Here is a 24,572-nt window from a genome sequence, read left to right on the forward strand (position 1 = left end):
ATGATCTCAAGAAAGATCAAGCATAGAGATCCAAACTCAGTAAATCAATAAGGAAACAAGTAGTAACCAGATGAAGTCCAGATTTTCTATAAAGAACCAAATGCAAAAACAAAGCACATCTGCAGATTGATTGATCATGATTGGCTCTGGAAATCAGGATTATGCTGTATCATTAATAAAACCTAATGGCAGATATGTATACACATATCATCCAGGGAGAAAAAGGGATTGCGTACACGCTCATAGACCCCAGGTGTGAAAGAGGAAACATATTCATGATGTGGGATGAAGAAGATGCAAGAACTAAGAAGAGTTCAGCACCATGCATTAATCACCTCAAAAGAGCATCAAGATTACATGGATATCAAACTTTTTATCCGCATTAATGAATTGCCTTTCCATTTTAAAAGCAAATAGTACTTGGCTACTACATATTCATATAAAAAGCAGATTAAGGACATATGTTAACTTTGGCAGTTACTGAACATTCTACTTTAAACATCTCTTGCCAAACCCGAAAGGTCAACATCTCCGGAGTTTGGCTCCTTTGGTTTAGGAGAGGCTTCTGTCAGCGGATGGCCTTCGACAGGTATCCCTCGCCTTTTAGATGGTGAGGATGATGAATTCCCATTATGGAAGTCGCCAAAAACATCAAAGAAGTTGTTCTTCATCTCTTCAGCTGCTTCAAAGAAACGGTTGATGCCACCAAGGAAGTGACGTTCTATGTCTTGAATATCACCTCGAAGACCATGGAAGTCAAATGGTACATCCTCAAACTTTCCTGGATGGAGCAACCCTCTAACCACTTGCTCTGTGACATCATCTTCAGTATACTCTTTGTTAGATTTCAGCACTTCAACAGGCCTAATTGCAACAAGCAAAAAAGTGTCAAACCAGTACCTCGATGTGCTGGGTGAACTGAAATGTTTAGGCAGGTCAAGACACAGCAAGATATCGAACCATCAATTAAGACATATTATGTGTTACAAAACCTTTCAATCAGCAATTATACCCAGAAGAAAATGAAAATATGACCATGAATCAAATAGTACCAATGCTAAGGTTATCAAACATTCTCAAGAGAAATGCATGTAATAGAAATCTAGACAAATTTCTATAACCTTTAACAGATGAGGTTATACCATCACCAAGAGCATTTTCAATGTATCTTGCCAAGTTAATGCACAATATGAGCAGCAAATTAAGAGAAAAGAAAAGAAAACAAACAAATAAATAAAGCAGATGCAGCTAGACTCGCGGTACTACAAATCTCTCAAACTTAGATCTCACAAAGGGTAATAATTCTATTTCCTAACCCACAACGTTTTCTGTTCTCAAAGACTATATAGTTTTGTTAAAAGAAAACCAAGTCACTTTTGTTCCATAACCCAATTTGTTTTGAGAGCCAAGCTTGAACCAAAATTTCATATCCAATACTGGTTAAATCAGCTCAACCAAACCATCTAATATCATTGCCCAAGTCATTTTGTCTCTATTCACTTCCATATTGAGTTGCACATGAGGAAATCACATGTTTTTTTCAAAGCTTGCCCATTGTGTTTCTTATCTGTGACCTTCAACTTCTAGATTTTTCCAAACAGATTTTCAGTGAAAGCTACCTCTACAATCGCACAAATGCATTTGTTCCAAAATTTATCTCCTCTCTTGCGACTCTTGTGTATCAGTTATCAAAAGCCTCACTGACTGCCCCATTTGCTTCACCAGCCATGTTTCATACCATAAAGCATCCCTGAACTAAAGCTACTTCTTAACATGAATCCTTAGATGGATAACTGTCTGTATAAGCATTTCATAAAATTCAGGTGTCTCTAACAGTTTCTTTGATTTTATTTTTCTGATGCCAGAATAACTAGGACACAAACAAATAAACATGTGCATTGGCCCTGGGATCATCTATATGGATCCTGAATTCAGTATATGCATATATGAACTATTATATTTCCCTACACAAAAGTAAACCTTTTTTTAACCCGTCCTAAATTTGTTCAAATACACACACAACGTGTTTCAAGGCAAGGCACTTCCTCCCATTGAATTTCCAAAATCAGCATCTAACGCTCTACCATTAAGCTAATTCTGCTAGCTACAGTAGTGGGTCTTCACCACCAATTTCCCAGAACTTACACAATTCAAAGAAGTTGATTTAATCAGAATATGGGGCAAGAGGCATCAGTATTTCATATACATGATGTGGCGGATGCTCATTCCTCAAATACCAAATCACATCTTCTCCAAGAAAAGACGCTAGTGGTTGAAATTGAAACCATATATTTAAAGCTAATAACATCCAAGACGTTGGGTATCTATTTTCAACTTTCGGTCAAATTCATGCATCTTTGGAGCTCATGAGTTTCTTTGAACTCTAAATTCAACTGCTCTCCCCATCAAAAGCTTAACTTTCTAATAACTCGAGTGAAAAAAATAAATTCAACAGCACCTTCTCATTTCTTGCAATCATGTTTATCATTCCCAAATTCTTCCAAAACACTCCAGACACCTTCCATGAACTAACACAACCCCCCTCATCTACTGCTTACCATCCACGTTAATGTGCAAATTGAAAACTCAGTAGAACCAAAATTCTTCAATTTCTGTATATTTAGGAAATTAAAAATTCATAACTCTTTAAGATAAAAAGAAAAAGAAAATTAAAACCTCTCCATCAATTATAGCAGACGAAATCAATCATAAAAATTAATCAATCGCCACAAATTTCCTTCGTTTTAATTTTATTTTTCTCAGGAAACAAACAGAAACCACAAAATAAATTAAAAAAAAAATCTAAAACAACTTACTTTCCAAGGCAATCACGAAGGACCTCCTCGGTTTTCTCGCACTTTCTAACGAACTTTCCAGGCTCAACCTCCTCCGTCTTGCACTGCGACCTCACCACCGTCCTCGTGGAACATACCTCACCAGAAGATGAAGAGGAATAATTAGGGTTTTTTTGAAAGGAATCGTCCGACTCGTCGTCGTCTCTCCACACCCACCCCATTGTCTCTCACCTGCTGCTGCTTTTGACCTTCTTCGTGCACAATACAATCTTAGAAGATGAAGATTAGGTTTGTCAGGAGATTATTAGTATTAATCTGCTACGTTTCGTGTTTTGAGGAGGAGATTCTAGACTCGCTTGGCGACCACGGTGCTGCTTTGTCACTGCCACATGCCTTCATTTTCTGACACGTATCACTCTGTCGTTTTTTTAGCTTATACGAGGGACATGTCATTTAAAGTCCTCGGGACGAAACGACAAGTCGCTTCACTGAGCAATTCTTTCTTCTTTTTCTCACCAAGACATCTACCATCAGAACCCACATTTATTTTTCTTTTATCTTCAAATTAACTCGAGTATCAATTAAAATTAAATTCTTCTTAAATCTTCATAAATATAATACATTTAGAAGAGTGATTTCTTTTAAGCACTAATTTCAAAATTTAAATTGAAAAATTAAAGAGAAAAAAAGACAAATCTTGGGTTCAAAAGCAAAAGGCATATTTTTGTGCTTACTTATTAAAGCCCATTTTGTTTAGCAGCTAAACTTTGCTTACCTTTGCTGTTTAGCCCAAAGAAAACAGTTCTAAAATTAAGATTAATGGGAGCAATCCCTTTATTCATCAGGTCTGATACAAGCTTGGAGGGCTTCTTCAGAACTTCCTGCCCTACATAGGCAGCATAGTCTTGAAATCAGGCGCTGGCCCTTTCTTTTGTACAGAATGGAAGACATTCCATGGAAGTTCTAGTTGCCTTTTTCTAGCTTCTAACTCAGCTTGTAGCTGCTCAACCTTCTTCCTCGACTCTTCTTCATTTTTTAGCCCTTTTACTTTTGTTCCCTGCAAATCAACCTTGTCCTACGACGCCCTAGCTTCTTGGTTTCTCATCGATGGGCCACTAACTGTCTTGTAACTTTACCACTCCAGGTATTTGTCATTGATTGCAGGGCCTTTTCCAGCTAGTTCTTGTTTCACCAAGACTCTTTTTAGCACGTTTAGAGAGAACAGTCGTCTTTGGCCAATATAATGTTTGACGTTACAAAGTGATAGTAAATCTATGTCAACTAACATGTGATTATCACTGTCGTGACATACATGATATCTAAGAGCGTGTTTGGCAGTGTGGTTGCGGGTGCTTTTCAAATAGTTTTTTGTGCCGAAATACATGCCAATGATGTTTTTTCATTTTTTAAAAATCATTTTTGACATCAGCACATCAAAACGATCCAAAAAGTACAAACCGCACTCAATTTTAGCAAAAAAAAAAAAATTCAAAATTTGATGAAACACAGTTACAAACGCAATGTCAAACGGTGCCTAATGGTGGATCTACATTCTAGATTAAAAAGAGTTTTGGATTTAATTATAAAGTTATGATTTTAAATGATCTCAGGGAGTCGTCACCTACTACCATAATTATTAGGAAACCTATGGTCTATAGGACTCTAGGTAAAATGACTAGTTATATAAGGGAAAGATGCAATGCATCCTATCTAAGGTAAGCCATATTATTGATTAATTGTTAATCTAAGTATTTGTTGGTCTCATCTAAGGTTCGAGACAGATCTCTTTTTATGAGGAAATCTCTACCTTATCATGTTAAATAATAATTGTTCTAAGACCCTAATTTTATCATCACATTTACTTCCTATTTAATAACTTTAATACATGAAGGTATACTTTACAATGTACTTTTATACCCCAAACATAGTTATTAAACCCGGCCCGGAGGTTGATCCGGCCAAGGGGCCGAGTCTCGGGTCAACCCAGAAAAATTAAAAAAAAATTAAAGTTTTAATATTTTATATGAAAAAATCCATGTAAATATAGGTTATATATATTGTAAACAATGAAGTTTAAAAGAATATTTTAAAAAGTTTTTTATCCCATATTAAAAAGATATTATGTTAAGCTTTTAAGTTGAAGTATTTAAATCAAAAAAGTTTTTTATCCCACATCGAAAAAACATAACTTTTTTCTTGGGAACATAGAGTATATATACTAATACGTTTCAAATCCCACATTGAGAAAACATAACTTCTTTCATAGGAACATAGAGTATATATACGAAAGGGCTTCAAATCTCACATTGAGAAGATACTATGTTATCCTTTTAAGTTGAAGTATTTAAACCAAAAGATTTTTTATCCCACATTGAAAAAACATAACTTTTTTCTTGGGAACATAGAATATATATACTAATGGGTTTCAAATCCCTCATTGAAAAAACATAACTTTTTTCATGGGAACATAGAGCATATATATGAAAGGGCTTTAAATCCCACATTGAAAATATACTTGTTATCCTTTTAAGTTGAAGTATTTAAACCAAAAAGTTTTTTATTTCACATTGAAAAAACATGATTTTTTTCAAGAGAACATAGAATATATATACTAATGTGTTTCAAATCCCACATTGAAAAAACATAACTTTTTTCATGGGAACATAGAGTATATATACAAAAGGGCTTCAAATCCCACATTGAAAAGATACTATGTTATCCTTTTAAGTTGAAATATGAAAACCAAAAGTTTTTTATCCCACATTGGAAAAACATGATTTTTTGCTTGGGAACATAGAGTATATATACTAAAGGGTTTCAAATCCCACATTGAAAAGATATTATGTTATCCTTTTAAGTTGACGTATTTAAACCAAAAAGTTTTTTATCCCACATTGAAAAAACATGACTTTTTTCTTGGGAACATAGAGTATATATAGTTATATACTAATGGGTTTTAAATCCCACATTTGAAAGAAAAAAAAATCCCGGGTCTCATTCGGGTTCGCCCGGGTCATGGGTCGACCTGCCGGGTCGCCCGGGTTTGACCGGGCTGTTGCCCCAGCCGGTCTTTTAGTAAACCCGAACCGGTCCAGCCACCGGGTCGACCCGTCGGGCCGGGCCAGGTTTAATAACACTGACCCCAAGTATTAAAATCTACAACTAAATCCTAACACTCCGAATATTAATTAAACAAAGTAATTGTTGTGGGATTTTTGGTATTTTTGTTAAACTCTAATGGATGATTATAAACCGGTTATGATATCCATTTTGTATTTTTAAAACATGATAAAAATGCTATTTTGTTTTTTTTAGAAAAAAAATTGCATGAGAAACATTTATAATTTTTTCATATGCACGAAAACAAAACACATTTTTTGTATTTTTGAAATGAGGAAAATTTTGGATTTTTTAAAATTTCAGAGAAAACCGAGTGTTTTTAATATTGGGTTCATTTCTTATAGTGTAAGTCTACAATGTAATATTAAATCAAATTCTTGAAGAAAAACATATTTTTGTGTTTTTTGAAATAAGGGAATTTTTTTGAATTTCTTTTGAAATCTCAAAGAAAAATCAGGTATTTTTCATATCAGGTCCTTATCTTATAATATAAATATACAGTCCAATATTAAACAAAATTATTAGAAAAATATTTGAGGAACCCACAAATAATTTCAAAACGATCCTAGCCCTTTAATTTGTGCAATTTAAACCAATTTTGCCTTAAATTTCAGTTTTTATCCTTAACTTGGCCCTCAAATAAATGAATTGGATTTCCAAATTAAAGTTTTCCATTTTGATTATCGGTATTCCAATAACTTCAATCGTGACCAATTTCAACTTATTTTTTATTTTTTTTAATTAAACCCTAAATTACCCGTATTATTTTCTGACTATCTGTAAATTAAATTCTTGCCTTGTTGTAACCCAAAACCTTTTTCTTCAAAAGTTTTCTTTGAAATTGATTTTTAAAAAAAGAAAAAAAACATACATTCTTCCTCTTCTTCTTTTGGAAAATCTTGAGAGGGGATACAAACTTGCTATCTTTGCAAAACAATTATTGTTGGGATTTGAGAGCTGCAAATGCAATCATCTTCCTAGGAAGCAGCGGCGCAACTTGCATAGATTAGCAATCATAAATGGGTCTTCTGCTTTAGGTTTGTTGTTGATATCATCAGTTAACGGGTGAGATCTGGAATTGGATATCCTCTACACCTTGCTTTCCTTGTAAATTACCAAAGAATCAAAATAATATCTTCTTTTTCCCCCATCAACTTGCTTTCCTTATAAATTACATAGTCTTGATTGCTTTCCATATATATATAGCGGGTGTATTAATTCTTCCATGTTTGACATGGAATTGGACATCCTCTGCAATGTTTGCAATTGCTAGGTTATTATGCTCACGACATGTGATGGCAAAGAAAGACAGAGAAAAGTTGGCGGCTATGGTGGAATAAAAATGGGTTTTAACAGCTAGGGTTCTTAAAAATATTTTATGACAATTACGTAATTTTATAATTTTCGCATTGTAAGTGATACTTAGTCATTAATTAATAAAAATATAATAATAATCATATAAATAATTTGATGTTTTTAGAGTATATGATCAAGAATATACATAAAGGGTTCGGGATGTAAATTATAATTTTTAAAATAATGGAGATAAAATAAAAAATGAACAACTAAATTATAATAATTTTTCTTTTTTTTTTCTTTTCATCAACTTGCTTTTCTTAATTACATGGTCTTAGTTGTGTTCTGTAAAGCAATATATTGCAATAGAAAAAAATAAAACTAAGTATGGAAGGGAACACAACAAGCATAATTAATGCCTTAACATTATATTTGTGTAAAAAGTTTCCAGTTCAGTACAAAATTGAGATATCGAAACCCTTATAAAACGCGGAGACATGGAAATAGCCCGGCCATCTTATTTCTCTGGAAGAAAAATAAAGAGTAGCCCTTCCGATATGAAAGCCGCCACCGTATTGGCAGTTGCCGTGATTCTCTTCATTTCAACCGGCTCGGGCCAAGTCGTGCCCATCGCTCCTCGCTATCATTTGCACATTCTCAACGGATTGAGCCCCGACAAAATCTTGCTCGTTCACTGCCAGTCTAAAAATAATGATCTTGGCGTCCATAATATTCCGGTGAACTCGGAATTTGATTGGAGTTTTAGAACGAATGCTTGGGGCACTACGCTTTTCTGGTGTTACTTAGCCCCGGATGACCACTCTCATGCAGACTTCAACGCGTTCCAGGATAAAGAAAAAATCACTGACAGTTGCGACGGTAATGGCAATTGTTGCTGGATTGCTAAAGATGATGGAGTTTATCTGAGGGATTTTCCGAAGAACAGTACTGATGATCTCAAATATCATTGGGTAGCGGGAACCTGATCATGGATTATTCTCCTGTTACTCTCTTTTTTTTATTGCTTCTGATAAATAATAAATAACAAAGATGTTTTTAAAGCATTCTAAGTTATTTTTAGATGATGATAATCATCATGATTTATTCGGATTTATTCAAGATGAAGTTTTTTTATCAAGCATAATCGATCACAAGGATTCTATTTCTCCCAGATTTATTGAACACGATGATTCTTATACAATATATATGATCTTTTCGGTGACTTTGTTTGTTTAGATCAAATGAATTAGGGTTGTTTTGTTGCAAGTGTTGTCGAAAAATTAGATGATTACACAAAAGTAAGCATAATTATTCGGTCTATATGTACACAAAATTTTAATAATGTAATTTTATATCTCAATTAAACTTGTAATTAATATTAAAATAACTTTTAGAACACATACTAAATATACGCAATAGAATCAAATTAAACAATAAAAAAAAACTAGCACGCAAATTGATAGATAATATATTAAATTTAAACTGAAACAGATTATTATATTTACTTGATGAATCACTTGAAATCTTGATTAAGTTTAATAGAAGTTGTTGTTAATAATTAATCCGTTGTTGATGATTAATTATTTGTTTTTAAAGATTTAATATTCCTTACTTGATGTAAAAAAATAATTCAATAAGCTCCAAAGATTCCAACATCATCATCTTAATTATTTAAATGCATTTCTAAACAGGATACAACAAACTCAAAGGAATATTCAAACAAATATCTATCTACAATGACTGATCTTAATCTCTAGAGTAAGAGGGAAAGAACAAAGATGAAATAAAACTTTAAAATAGAGAGCTAAGCTAAAAATTTAAGTGAAGAAGAAAGTTAAAATTTTACAGAATCTATCCAAAAACTATACGAAAAACTCAATCAGAAACACTCTTCGTTACCTTTTTTATAGATGTTTTTAGAATCAAAATTGATGTAAAATTAATTATGATAATTACAATAATTAATTTTATATCATCTTTGAGTACCCATCATAAAACTAGAATTAAACTTTATTTTTTGGTTTTAAATCTAATATTTTTATAGCTAAAATAACTGTCTAAGGTTTTGAAAAACTCTTTTGGAAGCAACATATCAAGTTTTTATATTCATGTTCTGGAAAAAATAATGGGCTAGCAAAACAGCCAAGCCCAAAATAGATTGGCAGAAAAAAAAAAAATTCTTTTATAGAAAAATTGTTTATACAACAAACCTAAACTCATGTCCAAGTCTAGCTTGAAGCCTGAGCACGAGTTGTGCGCGTATACATATTGTTTTTAACATATATAAATTAATTTTAAAAGAGGTTTTTAACATCATTAAAATTTAAATTGAAATTTAACTTTCTTTTAATTTGCTAATTCTCATATATAGATTTAATTTTGATTTTCTATTCTTTAATCTTTAACCTTTTGATTTGTTATAATTATTTTCCTTTTTTTTTGTTTAATTTTAGAAGGTTGCTATATATTTTTGTTTTAAAGTTATAGTTTATGTTCTAAAATTGTTTTTCATACTTTAACAATTATTTGGCTAGTTATTGTTCTCATATATATTACTGTTTACATATATAAAAAGTTAGTGTGGTAAATAGATGCAGTATAGAAAGTTTTTTCTAAAAAGATTAAGTTTTAAACGGGATAATTTATGACCCCTCTAATCTTTTCTAAAAACTTACTTAGTGAAAGAATTATTCACACAGTACTATTTTTGTATACGGTACCGTTCACATGTGAAATAGTAATAATTAAACAAATCATAATAAACAAAATAAAATTTAACTTAGTAACCCAATAAAAAGAATGATAGTTGATTTTATATAGCATAGTCTAAATATTTTTATTGATAAAGTCTCATATATGTTTGCAGTCTGCTGTAACAATGGCATGATACTAGGATTTGATTTCTTAAATGTATACTTTTGTTACAGCAGACTGCAAAAATCTTACTATTTGTTCGCTGGTTGTATTCCGATTCATCGGTGAACAGCGAATACATATCTTGTTCTTTAAGTTGCCAGCAAGTCTAAATTAATACATATTTTTATTGATAAAGTTAAACGTTATTAGAGATTTGTGGTGTTAAATTATTGCTGTGAAATATTTTTAGTAAGTTTTGTGTTTTAAAAATATTTTAAAAAAAATTAATTTTTTTATTTTTTTCTTTACTTTAAATTAATATTTTTTGGTATTTTTAGATCATTTTGATGTGCTGATTTCAAAAATAATTTTTAAAAAATAAAAAAATATATTATTTTGATATATTTTTAAGTGAAAAACACTTTAAAAAACAACCGCAACCACACTTTTAAACAGGTGAATATATATTATTTAATTAATACATAAAATCATTGTTCATTTACCACTTTCCCTTATTTAGGAATATTCTTATATCAATTTTTGTATATGAAGATTAAATCTAATTTTTAAGTAAGTTATTTATATCCAAACTGACAATGGATCATTCAGATTTTGAACCTTGGCAACATGATATCGGCCAAGATTCCCTAATACATTTAAGGAAAAGATAGCTTATAGTCTCGAGAAAGTGAGGAAAACCCATCTTCGCCGATCTACTCCCATGACAGCCGCCAAAACATGTCGGAAAATGTTTTTTTGGTTTAATTTCTGGTTCAGAAGAACATTGTTGACATGATTCCTATTGAAAATATGAGTGCCAGCGGTCCGATCATTACATCTTCCATGTAGTTTGGAATTCAACCCCAGCATTCTAACATGTAACTAGATCATTCAACAGGCGAATGACAAACAACTTACTCCCTCTACTGCTAGTTTTTACATCAAACTCAAAATTCCCATCAATTTCTACAAATTATTGGAACAACTCATTCATTAATATTTGGTGAAAAGAAAGGTGGAAATATAAATCTCTATTGGTACATCTTTGCCAAAAATAAAAGATATATTGGTAAATGATTGGTATAAGATGGGATACAAATCAGCTGTGAAGACAGCAATATATTCTGTGATTATTAAATCTTCGTCCTCTTTGGTCATCTCAATTTTTTATTTCACTGTATCATCTATTCATATCTGGAACCACAACAGCAGTACCTATAACTTTTTTGCCGAGTAGACTTCTTCCCTTCATGAAAAACATTTTCATGGATGCCATTTGCCTCAAGGCTCGTTTGCTTGTTGCCTTGCGCGGTTATGTCCATTGTTTGTACCTCTGCTGTTCCATCTTTCTGACTTTGAGAAGAATATAAAGGAACATGGTTAGTCTCATTAGGAACTGAAATATATTGGTCTGGTGATTCCGGTGTTATCTTGTTATGGTTTATTTCCCTTGAGCCTGCGCGGCTGCAAAACAAGATCAAACCAGTAATGACATTAAACCAACAGTGGCATTATCCTAGAAGAGTAGAAGTAATAATTTGTCGTTTCCCTTAGATTCATTACTATGATGAGGACAGAAATATGTAGGCATAAGTACCTGATGTCAAGATTGCTGGAGCTATTCCTGGATTCATGTGAATTCCTCTCTACAGGTCTTCCTTTATCAGATACTTCAGCAGATACTTCAGCAGAGACCCCAGCTTTCGGACAGACTCCACTGTCTTCTAAATGAGTTGGATCGATTTCAACGTCCTTGTCAAGATTTGGAGTTTCTTCATTTGTTTTGCTAGAAGAAGACCTGGTTAGAGAACTACTATATTCCCGGACCACAGAAATGGCCTTCTCTAGAGTTTCTAAGGCTCTCCCTACATCAGAACTGATACGCATATTCCTTGTACAGTTTTCAGGGCTTTTTAGAGCAATTTTATTGCTTGAAGGTTGACCTATAACTCTGCAATCCCTCGTTGAATGTCTGCTATTTTCATTTTTTTCTTCTTCAATCCCAATAAAAGTTTTCCTATCTGTAGCCAGTGCAATGTTTTGCAAACTTGCACTTCCATGGTCCTTGCAATGAACTCTCTGTTCCTCCCCCCTCATTCTATCCTTCAAGTGCCTACTTTCTGGATCATTTTCTTCCTTGATCTCACCAAAGGATTTGCTGTCCATAAGTGGTGCACTACAAGGAAAAGCTTTGCTTGCAGCATTCAGTTCCAAACCTCCCAAGTTTTCATCCTTAAAGCCCCTACTCTCTTCATTATTTTCTTCCTCAATCTCACTAAAGGATTTGTTTACTACAACTTCTGCATTCTCTGAAAAACCTTCAATTGCATCATTATCCCCATGAATATTCAGTTCAACATCTCCCAAGTTTTCTTCCACATCTTCAGTAGAATGCTCTTTCTGTAGAAGGGAAGCATCACTGTTATACACTTTCCCTTCCACAACCGAGTGCCTACTTTCTGGATCATTATCTTCCTTGATCTCACCGAAGGATTTGCTGTCCATAAGTGGTGCACCACAAGGAAAAGCTTTGCTTGCATTATTCAGTTCCAAACCTCCCAAGTTTTCACCCTTCAAGCCCCTACTTTCTTCATTATTTTCTTCCTCAATCTCACTAAAGGATTTGTTTACTACAACTTCTGCATTCTCTGAAAAATCTTTGATTGCATCATTATCCCCATGAATATTCAGTTCAACATCTCCCAAGTTTCCTTCCACATCTTCACTAGAATGCTCTTTCCGTAGAATGGAAGCATCACTGTTATACACTTTCTCTTCCACAACCACATCAGCATTTTCAGTAGAATAAAGAGCCTCACGTATTCGAGCATACATTGGATCTTTCAAAGCCTTGCTGTAATCTTCATCATAGTTAGACACTGAAGCCACTGCCTGTAGTAGTTTGCAGATTGGATGTCAGAGAAATAGGTTGCACAGAAACCACAAAAGTTAGAATGCAAGGAGTCAGAAACCACAAAAGTTAGAATGCAAGGAGTTCTTCATTCTTCATGCATAACTCTCCCTATATAGAAACTATGGAGTCTGAAACTTTTCTAGATCCTACCATGACACTTAATTTTCATATTCCCTCCCATCTTCACCCCAGCTAAAAGATAGAAAACCCTGAGCCCAACTATTCCTATCACCTATTGAACCCAGAACCTCTCCCTGTAAAAGCGGTTATGATTACGAACGCAGAGTGCCAGTTTTGTTACTGCAGAGAGCTTTTAAATAGCCAAATGAATTGGCTACAGAAGAGAAACAGAGAAAAATATATAACCTTCTGATAAAGTCTGAAACCATTGCCGACGAGCTGCCTTGAGATAAAGTTAATGAGGGATGGACGGACAAAATCCAGCTTCAAATCCATATTTGCAATAGTCCTGCAAAATGTGACAGTTTTCATAAAATCCACAACAAAGGAACACATGCAAAGTAAAAGATAAAGCTTCAACCTGTCTACTAATGTAGCAGATGATACAGACTTTGATGACTTAATTTTAGTAGAGCCAAGCAAAGGAATGTCAACGTTTATATGAAATTCAATTAGAAGTTTTTGTCTTTGGAACCATAAGACTTGTGCATATGTTTTGTGTATCAAAGAGGACTCACATGAAACATCCAACTAACTATAACTCACCGAAAATAACTTCTTTCTGAAGTAACTTTTTGTATGGCAAAGCCACCCATCACATCAATCCTTACCACGTCCTTTGCTTCAGGGATTCCATCTTTTGAAAACCCATGGGTAGTTTTATCAATGCCCTCCAAATCTGAGATCTGAAAGCAATATAATCGAAAACAATTATCTTCTAATTTAGAATTACATATCCAAAAACAAAGGTAAATAAGAAACTGCATTTGATAAAATGATGAATTCAACCACTTCAAGTGATTACCGTGCTAGCGACAACAACAACCAGACCATCTTGGAGGTATTCAAACAACACATAGTGCACAACAGTCTCCCTGGCTGTCAGCGGCCATGTAACCTTCACCCTTTCTTCCAAAATTTGAGGAAAAATCAGAATTTTATGTTGCAGAGTTCAAGCAAAAGGAATCGAACAAGTTACTTTAAGTTCAAACAACTGGTGCAGTTTGTGAAGGACAAACCTCACTAAAGATATCTGTTCACCGATCCGGATCCTTTGCAAACATTCACAAATGGTGATTCTAAATGGCGGGAAACTATACTGAGGCCACCTGAGAACACGAGATCACCAAATCATCAGTCCAAAGCAAAGCTTGAGATACAAATCTTGATTTCAACCATTTAATTCTTAATCCTTTGCGTCAGTGGTGCACCCTCCCTAATTACCCAACCAAAAGAATAGGAAGCAAAAAATGGAGAAACAAGCAAAATCACAAGAACATACAAGGATGTACAGACCCATATATCCTAGACATTTCTAGGGCATGGCTGCCTGCAAAGATCTTTGTTCTTCTATCCCTAAAACTCCTCATCAATGCACTCATTGCTATACATCACATGTGACCATGCATTTCAGTCAACAATATTTAATAGGAGAAACAAGAATAAATATGGTTGACAAGGACAAGACAAACATGACAAGCAACAACCTCTTATTTTATACTCATGAAGCAAAGGTGTCAAACTTCGTAAGAAAAAAAATTCCTATTCTGTACGCATATGTACATATTGTCTTTAATGAAGTTGGAACCAGGGCCAAAATGTCAAATAAATTAAGAAAAATGACATTTACACAGATCCACCGACCTACACATTCCTGAAGACATTTCCAGAACTATCTCAATAGGATAAAATGCAACTTGTGGAAATTTAGATGAAGCTATTATAGAATTTCACAATCAAAATTAGAAGTCTCGACTCTCAAGCGATCTGATTTCCTTGGCATTTACTGGTAATCAAGCCACTTAAGGAAAACTATAATTAGCAGAGTGTTAAAATATAAGTTTTTCTGCAATTGCGATTTTTTTCTTAAAAGAAAAGCAAAATGCAGTTTTTTTTTTTTATCGAGTTAAGATGCTGCAACAATAGTGCCATCAAAGCTAACAGAGGAATGAACAGAAGAAAGGTGTGTGTGTGTTGTTTCACAGATCCATTAAGAGTGTCTCTGTATATATTATATGTTACACAATGAAGAAAGATACCAAGATAGAAGCAATTATTACCATTTTCTGTAGAGTGTTGCCTCCCAAGAGATGCATAAACCTGCAAGATGTTATTGTACTTGTTAAAGGAGTTTTCAATTTGTGCAGAATAATCGCCTTCATTTTGCTCATCCTTGAGGATAAAGCTCACAATTTATGAATAATTCACATAAACTTACAAGTATCGACGGTGCCATCAACATAGCCTTCGACAAGTAATGAATGAAAGGGAGTACCCTGAGGTCCTGGGCGATACATAACACGGAACTCTTCATGATCCTCTTTTACCTGTCAAGAGAAGTAAGTTCCAGTATATCAGTATCACTTTTCATATATATATGAAATCCGCATCTTTTCTTGCCTTTTCTTTTTAAAAAAGAAGAAGTTCCTAGATAGTAAACAGAAATATTAGAAACCAGAACGTTTAGTTAGCTAAAAGGGCATACTTTCCATTCACCATGTGATGTCTCACTATTTCTTGACACCTCACTTTCACTTACAGAAGCACTCCTCAACATGTCAAGAAAAGAGGACACATGATTAGTCCTGTTTTCTATTAAATTGTCGCTGAATCCTGCAAATTCAGAATCCAAAATTAGAGTCTTTGACAAATTCAGCTAACCATCACAACTAGTAGCCCACAAAAGATAAGGATCTAATAAAATATCGTCCCAGCTGTTGATTCTGAGAAATACTAGCCTTCAGTTTCACCAGGTGAAGAGCGTGCAAGTTGATTCCTGATAAGGGTTTTAAGTGCATCAAGATTTGTCAACTCCGGGGATGCCAGGGTCTTGTCCAGCCTCTCTCTGAATTGAGAGATCTTTCCACTCTTCCCCATTTTGCATCTCCAAGAAAGAAAGAGGAGCCCTCTCTAAACTTTACAATTACTCATATACTTTTAAGTGATTTTGTTATCATCTCCTGGATTCAACATTACAAAAAATATGTTCAAACTTTGTTATAGACTTGTAGCAATAAAATATGCAGAAAAAAACAAGGTCCCTTAAAATCATTTGCATGGATAAGCAATACTATAAAGAGAATTTACATATTTTGGTTCCATAAATACTTAATCAAAAGAAATCATAATATCTTCATCTTATAACACAATAAATAATTAGAACCATTCACTCAGATAATGATTAGCACTAGGTTATGACTGGAAATGGTTTCTCACAACTAATTAATCGAAGTTCGAAAAGAGTGCCTTTGACTCTTCTGAATATAATATGTAGATGATACATTTATTACAAGAGTCTCAAAACAGTTGAATCAATAGCACAACCTTACTGAAAAGACTCCAAATCTCACCAACCGATTCTAAAATTATCCAAACAAGTAAACAGCTATGTGAACCAAAATATTAACACATCTTAACAAGCAAAGCCAACAACCATGAGAGAAACCAATCAAAGAAATACGAACAAGCTCATAAAAACTTGTCCAAAACAGAAAGAAAGAATAAAATAACAAGGGCCCAGAAGAAGAAATCGTGAAAACTAACCAAACTTCGAGTGATCACGTGAAAGCTCTCTGAGAACAACCCAGTTAATTTTCCTTCAAGAACTCTGAACACGACCCTGAACTGAAAGAGCTGAAAATTCTTTTTCTTTTTGTTGGATAAACAAAAGCACGGAATTCATAGATTGCAAAGTGCAAATCTCAAAAAAAAAAAAACAAAAGATTGAGACAGAAGCTCCCGATGCCAAGACAGCAGAATCACGGAAACCACATGGAAAGAAAAAGTTTTCTTATTGTAATAAAACAAAAAAGTTTTGACTTAATGCTTAAGTTGAGGAGTTATGTGTGGTGGGAGCCATAAGTGATTTGTAGCAAGCCTGGCTGCCCAAACTAGAAATTAATCCAATTCACATAGCTCAGTATTTTCCACGCCTTTTACAGGATTAGATGTGTCAAAAGGTTACGAAACAAGCTTTATTGTTCAATGAGATTTTTTTCTTATTTTTTTAAATTTAAATACTGATATCAACACTCAAGAATTTACATTAATCTATGTACAAGATATGTACTTAAAATTTCATAAAAAATAACTTAAAATAAAAAAAAACATAGTGTTATCTATAAATTATGTGAGAAAAAATAACTTTGATTTTGTAATCATATCTCATTAATTTTCATCTATTTGCTAGAGTGCGTGCATGAAATAATTATCTAATCAATGAAGTTATTATCTCTTATAAAAATAAAAAAATATATCAAAAAAAATAAAAAGCCTTATTAAAATTATTATCTAGGTTTTTTTTACAATTCGGTCTCTCAATTTTTTTTTTAATTTAATACTTACATTTGGCACTTTATTTGGTGTTATGTTTTGTTTTTTTTATACGAGCATCTTGTAATATTAGGAGGAATTTTTTATGCTCGATTGATACTTAATTTTGTAAAATAATACACAATTGAGCTAATTTAAAACAATTATATTTTAAGGGACTAGAATTAAAACCAAGATAGGTATGGGAATTGGGGTAAATTGGCAGAGAAAGTTGGTTGGCGTGGGCAACATACATTTAATTTATTTTGAATTTGTCTTTGTGATGTATTTTTTTTTTTATGAGATTGATTTTTTAAAATTTTATTTTTACATGATTGTCATTGTATAATTATGTTGTGAAGCCCAAGTAGATCAAATATATTATCCTCTTAATTTTTTTAAAAAAAGATGTGATACTGAGTTTTTTTATATGTATTTTGTTTATTTTAAATTGATCTTCATGATATGTTTCATTTTGATTTTTGTAGGATTAATTGGTTTTGATTTATTTTTAATAGAGTTTTTTTTATCATCTTGATTTTTGTTAAACCAAAACCATATTATTATCGGTCATCCAATTTATCGAGTTTAATGACACCGCAATCTTCACATTTTTTATTCTTAGAAAAAAAAAATCCAACTCTATGCAAAGTGCAATCAAAGCTAAAATGAAAAAAAAATACTAAAATCAAAACTAAAAGGATTGAATCTGAAATACTAATAACAATGAGGACTATGGTGTATTTATTGGGGTATAAAAGAGAAATGAAGGGGGGAAAGAATTACTGATAATAAACTGGTCACAATTAGCCTACACACACCACTCTTAGTAGAAGATGAGATGATGAGGAATAACATGACACGGAAAATGTTCATTTTTTAGCACCTAGAGTCGCCGCACTCGCCTCCAAAAGCACGTGGCGACTCCAATACATTAGCACATACATTGCACGCGGCATAAGTATTTTTAAAATTAAAAATATTATTTTAATGGTCAATTACGCTACTACACTTGATCAAACTAACAATTAACAAAAAAAAATAAAGACTAAAAGACTTAAAAAATAAAGACTAAACTAACAATCAAATAATACATGTATAACTCTACTGTATATAAAAAAAACACAAATACAAAGATACCCTTACCCGGAACCCTTTATTTTTGAACACTTACAAGTATTTTACTGTTTATAAATTTATTAAATTGATCAAAAATTCATAATATCTAATACACCGTATAAAAAAACAAAAACAAAACTGTGAATAACACAAAAGTCACCTCTTTGTACTGGTAAATAGAAAAAATATGAAGGTCCACTATGAACATGTTTGGGAACGCTGTGTAAACTGTTTTTTCAAAAAAATTTAAATTTTTTTTTTACTAAAATTTAATATGGTTTGTACATTTTGGATCGTTTTGATGTATTGATATCAAAAATAATTTTTTAAAAATAAAAAAACATCATTGACATATATTTCGACACAAAAAATTATTTAAAAAGCAATTGCTACCACACTGTCAAGCACAGTCAGTCAATACTCCTTTCCGTTTAGTATATTTGTTATACTATAAATATTATTTAGTTTAGATGACAATGTCACTTCAATTCAGTTGAATATAATATCAACTTATGCAAGACATAAGAGAGAAGAAAGTTCAGTGCACTATTATAAATTGTCATGATGCTTTGGAAGCTCTCATGTAATCCACAAGATATTTTATGGAGTATAAAGTTCAGCATCTTGAAAGACACCCCCACTCAGCAAAGAATCTTGATGCTCCTCCGTTACAAGAACACTTGCCAGCCGGCAACAGCCTTGAAAGGAGGCCTGAATTGACAGGTAATAAAGACTGCCTTCTGAAGTTTTAAGGTGGGAAAGACACGCTCATCAGCTGTAAGTGGGTGGGAGCAGAAACGACAATAAGAGGAAGACAACAATTATTTTGGCTCGGAAAGGAGGTAGTAGAGTTTAGAGGAAGAAGACACTGAGTTTTAATGTGGGATGGGATGCCTGAATCGGAGAGCCCACCGTCGCTATTCAGCTTTTGTTAGAAACCCCACTCAATGAATGAGTAGGATCAGCATGTCTACCACTTGTTCGATATAATGTTAACACCAAGTAAATTGTTTTTACTGTTTAATGTTATAAGAAGGAAATTTCTCACAATGGGGAAGCAAACCGACAACAACCATCAAGCTCAGCCTTCTAAAAAAGTATGGAACAAGGTAGATGTATGCATTAAACTTGATCGAACATGACAAGTCAATAAAAAGACTTGTCGACCTAGCTTCTGAGTCAGATTAGGTATCAAGTAAATTAGATGGAATTTCATTTAATATAACACAATCGACTTGATAAATGCTGGTGCAACTTGATCGATCAAACCAAAAAGAAGTTTGATTAAAAAAAAAACTAAAAGCGACATTGATTTATTTTTTTATATAAAAAATATTAAAACGATAATATTCTGGATTAATTTAATTTAAATTAGGTTAACTCGTCCAGCTTATAATTTAGATTATGATCTTAATCAGGTTTAATAACTATCACGCTTTAAAAATATCAAAGACCAATCATAAAGAAGGCATGACTGGCACACGGTCGAGTGAATCATCATCAAAGACTAGCCCGACTGAATTACACCTCTAAACTTAAATATGTTAAAAAGCTCATAAAAAAGGATTCCATGTATAAACTTCATCAATCAAATATCAAGGAAAACTCTGTATATAATTTTTATATTATCAAATTATCTTAATCCTAATCTAAATATAAATCATAATCAAAAGTATGTAACAACATTCTTCAAGAATAAATATCCAAATTATGATCTTATTATCAATAATTGATTAATCATCAATTGCTAGCTTCCTCTATTCTTGAAATAAAAATCATTGTGGAAAGAATGAGTTTCCATGACACAGTAAGTAATCAAAATAAATATACCCCAAACTAATATTATCAAACACAAGATTGGATTAGTAAATTTCATACTATTAAATAAATCATCACACCATGTCCATAACCCATCACAACATGAACATAACTCATCACACCACCACATGCACAACCCATCACACCATGTGTATGACCCATCATACAACATACATATCCCATCACACCATTTTCATAATAACATATGATGCAAACAAACATATTTCGTAATAATTGCTCACAATCACATACATATTTTATAAATACTTCCAAAAAATATATTTATATCAATTACTCACATTCACACAATGAATTTCATTATAATTATATGGATGTGAACACATATATTTTATAAATATTCTTAAATATATATTTCATATTGATTATTTACATTCACACTTTTCACTTTGTATTTTGTATTGTTCAACTGCTTTAAATATTTTATATGGTGCTCTCGAAATATCTAAATAAATTTAAACACAATATCCAATTAGCTTCAAATTCAAACAAAATCAAATAAAACTTTATTATAAATAATCAATACATCTTAATTACTAGTTGGGACATAACTAAAAATTATCTTTTACCATCATAGATCAAGTTGTAATTTTCTTGAAATCGAGAGATTAAACTGAAAATATCGTTAATCAATGACCAAAGTGAAATTCATCATCTTTAAACTCACAATTAGTCTAGAATTTCAAAATATATTTCAGGGTTCAAATCATACTTTTTAAAAGTTTAAAAACTAAACTATAATTTTTACAAATTATAAACTAAACCGAAAATTTATCCTCTATAGTCTCAAAACAATTTTTCTAGAATTTCAAGCAAAGATTAGCATAAATTTCTTAACTTTTTTCACCTATAACACATCAATTAAACAAATCAATTTTAAATCATTATTCTTAACAAAATAAACCAAAATCAAATAATTCAACCATTAATAAACTTTTAACGAATATCAATCAATTCATCAAACTTAAAATATAAACTTCAAATCTTCATCTATCTCGAATCACACATATTACATCTAGTTCTTACCTTGACTAATTAAAATCAATCATCCATCTTTCCCCCTTTCTCCCCCATTCCTCTTTCTCTTCTTCTACTTTTATTTTCCTCTTTTCTGTTTATGGTTTGTCTTTTTCTTTTTGACTCTTTATATATATCAACCCATATGAAAAGATTAAATTTCCCCACCAAAAATTCAAATTATTACACTAATTTTACTTTTTAAAATCTATTTTTTATTTAATTAAGTGATTGTAAATATAGACATTTGTATAAAAGAAAGTAAATAAGATTATTAAGAAGAAATATATTTATGTAATGTAAACTTTATTTTTTATCAATACATCTTTTCATTATTTTAACGAAAGCTTTTTTTTTTAGCACGAGCATTGTTTTTTTATTGTTTTTTTAATGTAAACTCCATTTTTTTTGTCATCTTTGTACGTCGATTTCTCACATGCTTTTTCCTCAGCTATGGCACATTATTGCATTTCATTGATCTTAAATCAGACCATGCTTTTGTCCAAGGAAACAATGAGTTTTTCCTTTCCAGTGGAAAATGGGCGGTATCTGAAAGTTTTTCAGTAACAAATTTCTATTATCATATTCACAATCAAATCCTGAAATAATAATAAAAAAAACAATTATCCCAATTCAAATGTTTTAAAGGTAAGATGATGGTTTTAAAAGACTTTAAATGATCCAAACATACAAAATTAAACTGGAAAAAAAAATCTCTCTTAACTTGGATCTAGTTTTTCAAATAAGATGAAGGTTTTAAAAGACTTCAATATATGAGACTCCTTTCATCAAATGTAACTTGTTGACATCAATATCAGGTTATTTTGTTGTCGAAATATGGTCAACCAACAACTTTCACTTTCATTTGCTATAATTCAATAACTCTTTCTCTGTTCTCTCAAACCTAGAAATTGCAATGTGAATAAAATAAAGTTTAGAATCGAATCGTATAATTTTTAACTAAAGAGATCAAAAGTGAATTTTGACAAGATTTTAAACCTAAAGAGCACTAACACCTTTTTTTTTATTTAAAAAAAGGGCTTCCATTTCACCAAGAGCTTAATTTTGGTTCCCTCATTTTTATTTTTTTACAAACAACAAAACTGAATTTGTTTTTGTAAAATCAAGAACCAACTCAATGTCAAGATATTTTTTTGAGACTAAGATAACGCGAAAGAAAGCAACATGAACCAAACCATCAAGTCGAATCACTCATCAACACAATGTAGTGATAAAAGTTTCACAGAGAAGGAGAGAAAAACTCAAGCACACTATTCCATTCACTTTCAAGTGTTATATAATACACGTACATGTCTGTTATAGAGACAACATAAGATAAGATCATATCCTGTACAACTAATAGATACACTTAGATTTGTATTTGAACTATTCAAATTAACTAACAATATGGGAGAGTAGCTGTCATCTGATATGCCCCCTCAAGATAGGCCAATCTTGGTTTTGAGAGTTTGAAACTTGAAGCGGGGCAGCGATTTTGTAAGTGCATCAGCAAGTTGATCATTGGAAGAAACATGAGCCACACGTAGAGAACCTGTCTGGACTTGATCCCGAATAAAGTGAAAGTCTATGGTAACATGTTTCATTCTTGAGTGGAACACTGGATTAGAACACAGCTGAGTAGCTCCAATATTATCGCAATAGATTGTAGGAGCCTGTTGTAAATTAATTCCAAGATCTGTCAAGAGTGAACACAACCATTTTATTTCAGCAGCGGTTGCTGCAACAGATCGATACTCAACTTCTGTTGATGAACGTGTAATAGTCTTTTGTTTCTTTGAGTTCCAAAAGATAGGATTGCGACCCAAGTACACGATATATGCGCTGGTTGAGGAGTAGTCATCTTTGTCGCCAGCCCAGTCTGCATTAGAGAAGGCATGAAGAGAGATTGAAGAATTACAATGAATGATAATCCTTTCATTTAATGTACCATATAAATAGCGCAAGATGCGATTGACAAGAGCCCAGTGCTCAGTTGATGGTTGATGCATATATTGTGATAACTTGTTGACTGCATAAGTGATGTGGGGACGTGTCATGGACAAGTATTGCAGACTTTCAATGATTGTGCGGTATTCTGTAGGATCAGAGAGAGTCATTCCAGAGTGTAAACTGATAGGAGGACTGGTAGGTAGTGGGGTGGAAACAGGCTTAGCACCTGTCATATTAGTGCGAGCAAGAAGATCCTGAATATACCTTCGCTGAGAGAGTAGAATACCATGTCTGTGAGGAACCACTTCAATGCCAAGAAAATATGTGAGAGACCCGAGATCTTTGAGAGAAAATTATTGAGCAAGCTGAGTAATGAACTGATCAACAAGAGCAGGTTGATTTCCGGTGAGAATGATATCATCCACGTAAACTAAAAGGTAAAGATTGGTGGTACTAGTATTGAGGACAAAGAGTGAATTATCTGCATGTGAATTCTGAAACCCCGCAGCCATGAGGAATTGGCGCAGCTCATGGTACCACGCCCTTGGTGCCTGTTTAAGGCCATAGATGGCTTTACAAAGCTTGCAGATGAATGTTGGATGATCAGAATCAATGAAACCCGGAGGCTGGAACATATAAACATCTTCCGATAGATGACCTTGTAAAAAAGTATTATTGACATCGAGTTGGCGAAGAGGCCACCCACGACTGACAGCAATGCTAAGGACGAGTTTCACAGTAGCAGGTTTAACGACTGGACTGAATGTTTCATGGTAGTCAACACCAGGTCTTTAATGGAATCCTTTGGCTACGAGTCGAGCTTTAAACCTGTCAATAGAGCCATTAGAATGTCATTTAATACGAAAAATCCATTTACAACCAACAATGTTAGAGGCAGAAGCGGGTGGAACAAGTTTCCATGTCCCATTGCTGACCAAGACATCATAATCTTCGGATATGGCCTTACGCCAATGAGGATTTTTGAGAGCTTGGGTCATAGTTGTAGGTTCAGTGACAGAGGTGGGGGTAAATTGTGTGTGAAGGTTAAGCTTTTTCTGTGGTTTGTGGATGTTGTTTTGAGAGCGGGTAGTCATGCGATGGGGTATAGTAGGCTGGAAAGTTTGGTGTATAGATGTTGGGTTGTTTAGTTGTGGGGTTGGCAGAGGTGGAGGGATTGG

At 32.9% G+C, this 24,572-nt stretch overlaps 3 protein-coding genes across 3 annotated transcripts; 1 reads left to right on the plus strand and 2 right to left on the minus strand.

Annotated features, from left to right (window-relative positions):
* Positions 1-281: 281 nt before the first annotated feature.
* LOC7469927 (fra a 1-associated protein) lies at positions 282-3,191 on the minus strand. Its single transcript, XM_002323329.4, has 2 exons — positions 2,817-3,191; positions 282-864 (listed from the first exon to the last, which is right to left on the minus strand). Exons 1-2 carry the CDS (start codon positions 3,014-3,016, stop codon positions 495-497), a joined length of 570 nt encoding a protein of 189 aa, XP_002323365.1. The 5' UTR covers positions 3,017-3,191; the 3' UTR covers positions 282-494.
* Positions 3,192-7,682: 4,491 nt separating this feature from the next.
* On the plus strand, positions 7,683-8,382 carry LOC7469928 (S-protein homolog 74). The gene has a single exon (XM_002322734.4). It carries the CDS (start codon positions 7,709-7,711, stop codon positions 8,195-8,197), a length of 489 nt encoding a protein of 162 aa, XP_002322770.2. The 5' UTR covers positions 7,683-7,708; the 3' UTR covers positions 8,198-8,382.
* A 2,658-nt stretch (positions 8,383-11,040) lies between these two features.
* Positions 11,041-17,053, minus strand: LOC7488076 (uncharacterized). The gene is made up of 11 exons (XM_024587939.2): positions 16,705-17,053; positions 15,900-16,121; positions 15,647-15,774; positions 15,380-15,488; positions 15,222-15,261; positions 14,181-14,270; positions 13,967-14,066; positions 13,708-13,847; positions 13,348-13,450; positions 11,665-12,959; positions 11,041-11,531 (listed from the first exon to the last, which is right to left on the minus strand). The coding sequence occupies exons 2-11, from the start codon at positions 16,036-16,038 to the stop codon at positions 11,252-11,254; spliced, it is 2,424 nt and encodes an 807-aa protein (XP_024443707.2). The 5' UTR covers positions 16,039-16,121; positions 16,705-17,053; the 3' UTR covers positions 11,041-11,251.
* Between the last annotated feature and the right edge of the window lie 7,519 nt (positions 17,054-24,572).

The sequence above is a fragment of the Populus trichocarpa genome, chromosome 16, assembly GCF_000002775.5.
Source record: "Populus trichocarpa isolate Nisqually-1 chromosome 16, P.trichocarpa_v4.1, whole genome shotgun sequence".
Lineage (NCBI taxonomy): Eukaryota > Viridiplantae > Streptophyta > Magnoliopsida > Malpighiales > Salicaceae > Populus > Populus trichocarpa.

Coding starts and splice junctions, on each gene's coding strand:
- LOC7469928 (XM_002322734.4), top strand. CDS start 7,709: ATGGAAATAGCCCGGCCATCTTATTTCTCTGGAAGAAAAATAAAGAGT.
- LOC7469927 (XM_002323329.4), bottom strand. CDS start 3,016: ATGGGGTGGGTGTGGAGAGACGACGACGAGTCGGACGATTCCTTTCAA. Junction 865..2,816: donor CTTCGTGATTGCCTTGGAAA/GTAAGTTGTTTT, acceptor TGTTGCAATTAG/GCCTGTTGAAGTGCTGAAAT.
- LOC7488076 (XM_024587939.2), bottom strand. CDS start 16,038: ATGGGGAAGAGTGGAAAGATCTCTCAATTCAGAGAGAGGCTGGACAAG. Junction 12,960..13,347: donor GTTTCAGACTTTATCAGAAG/GTTATATATTTT, acceptor AAACTACTACAG/GCAGTGGCTTCAGTGTCTAA. Junction 11,532..11,664: donor TCCAGCAATCTTGACATCAG/GTACTTATGCCT, acceptor CTTGTTTTGCAG/CCGCGCAGGCTCAAGGGAAA.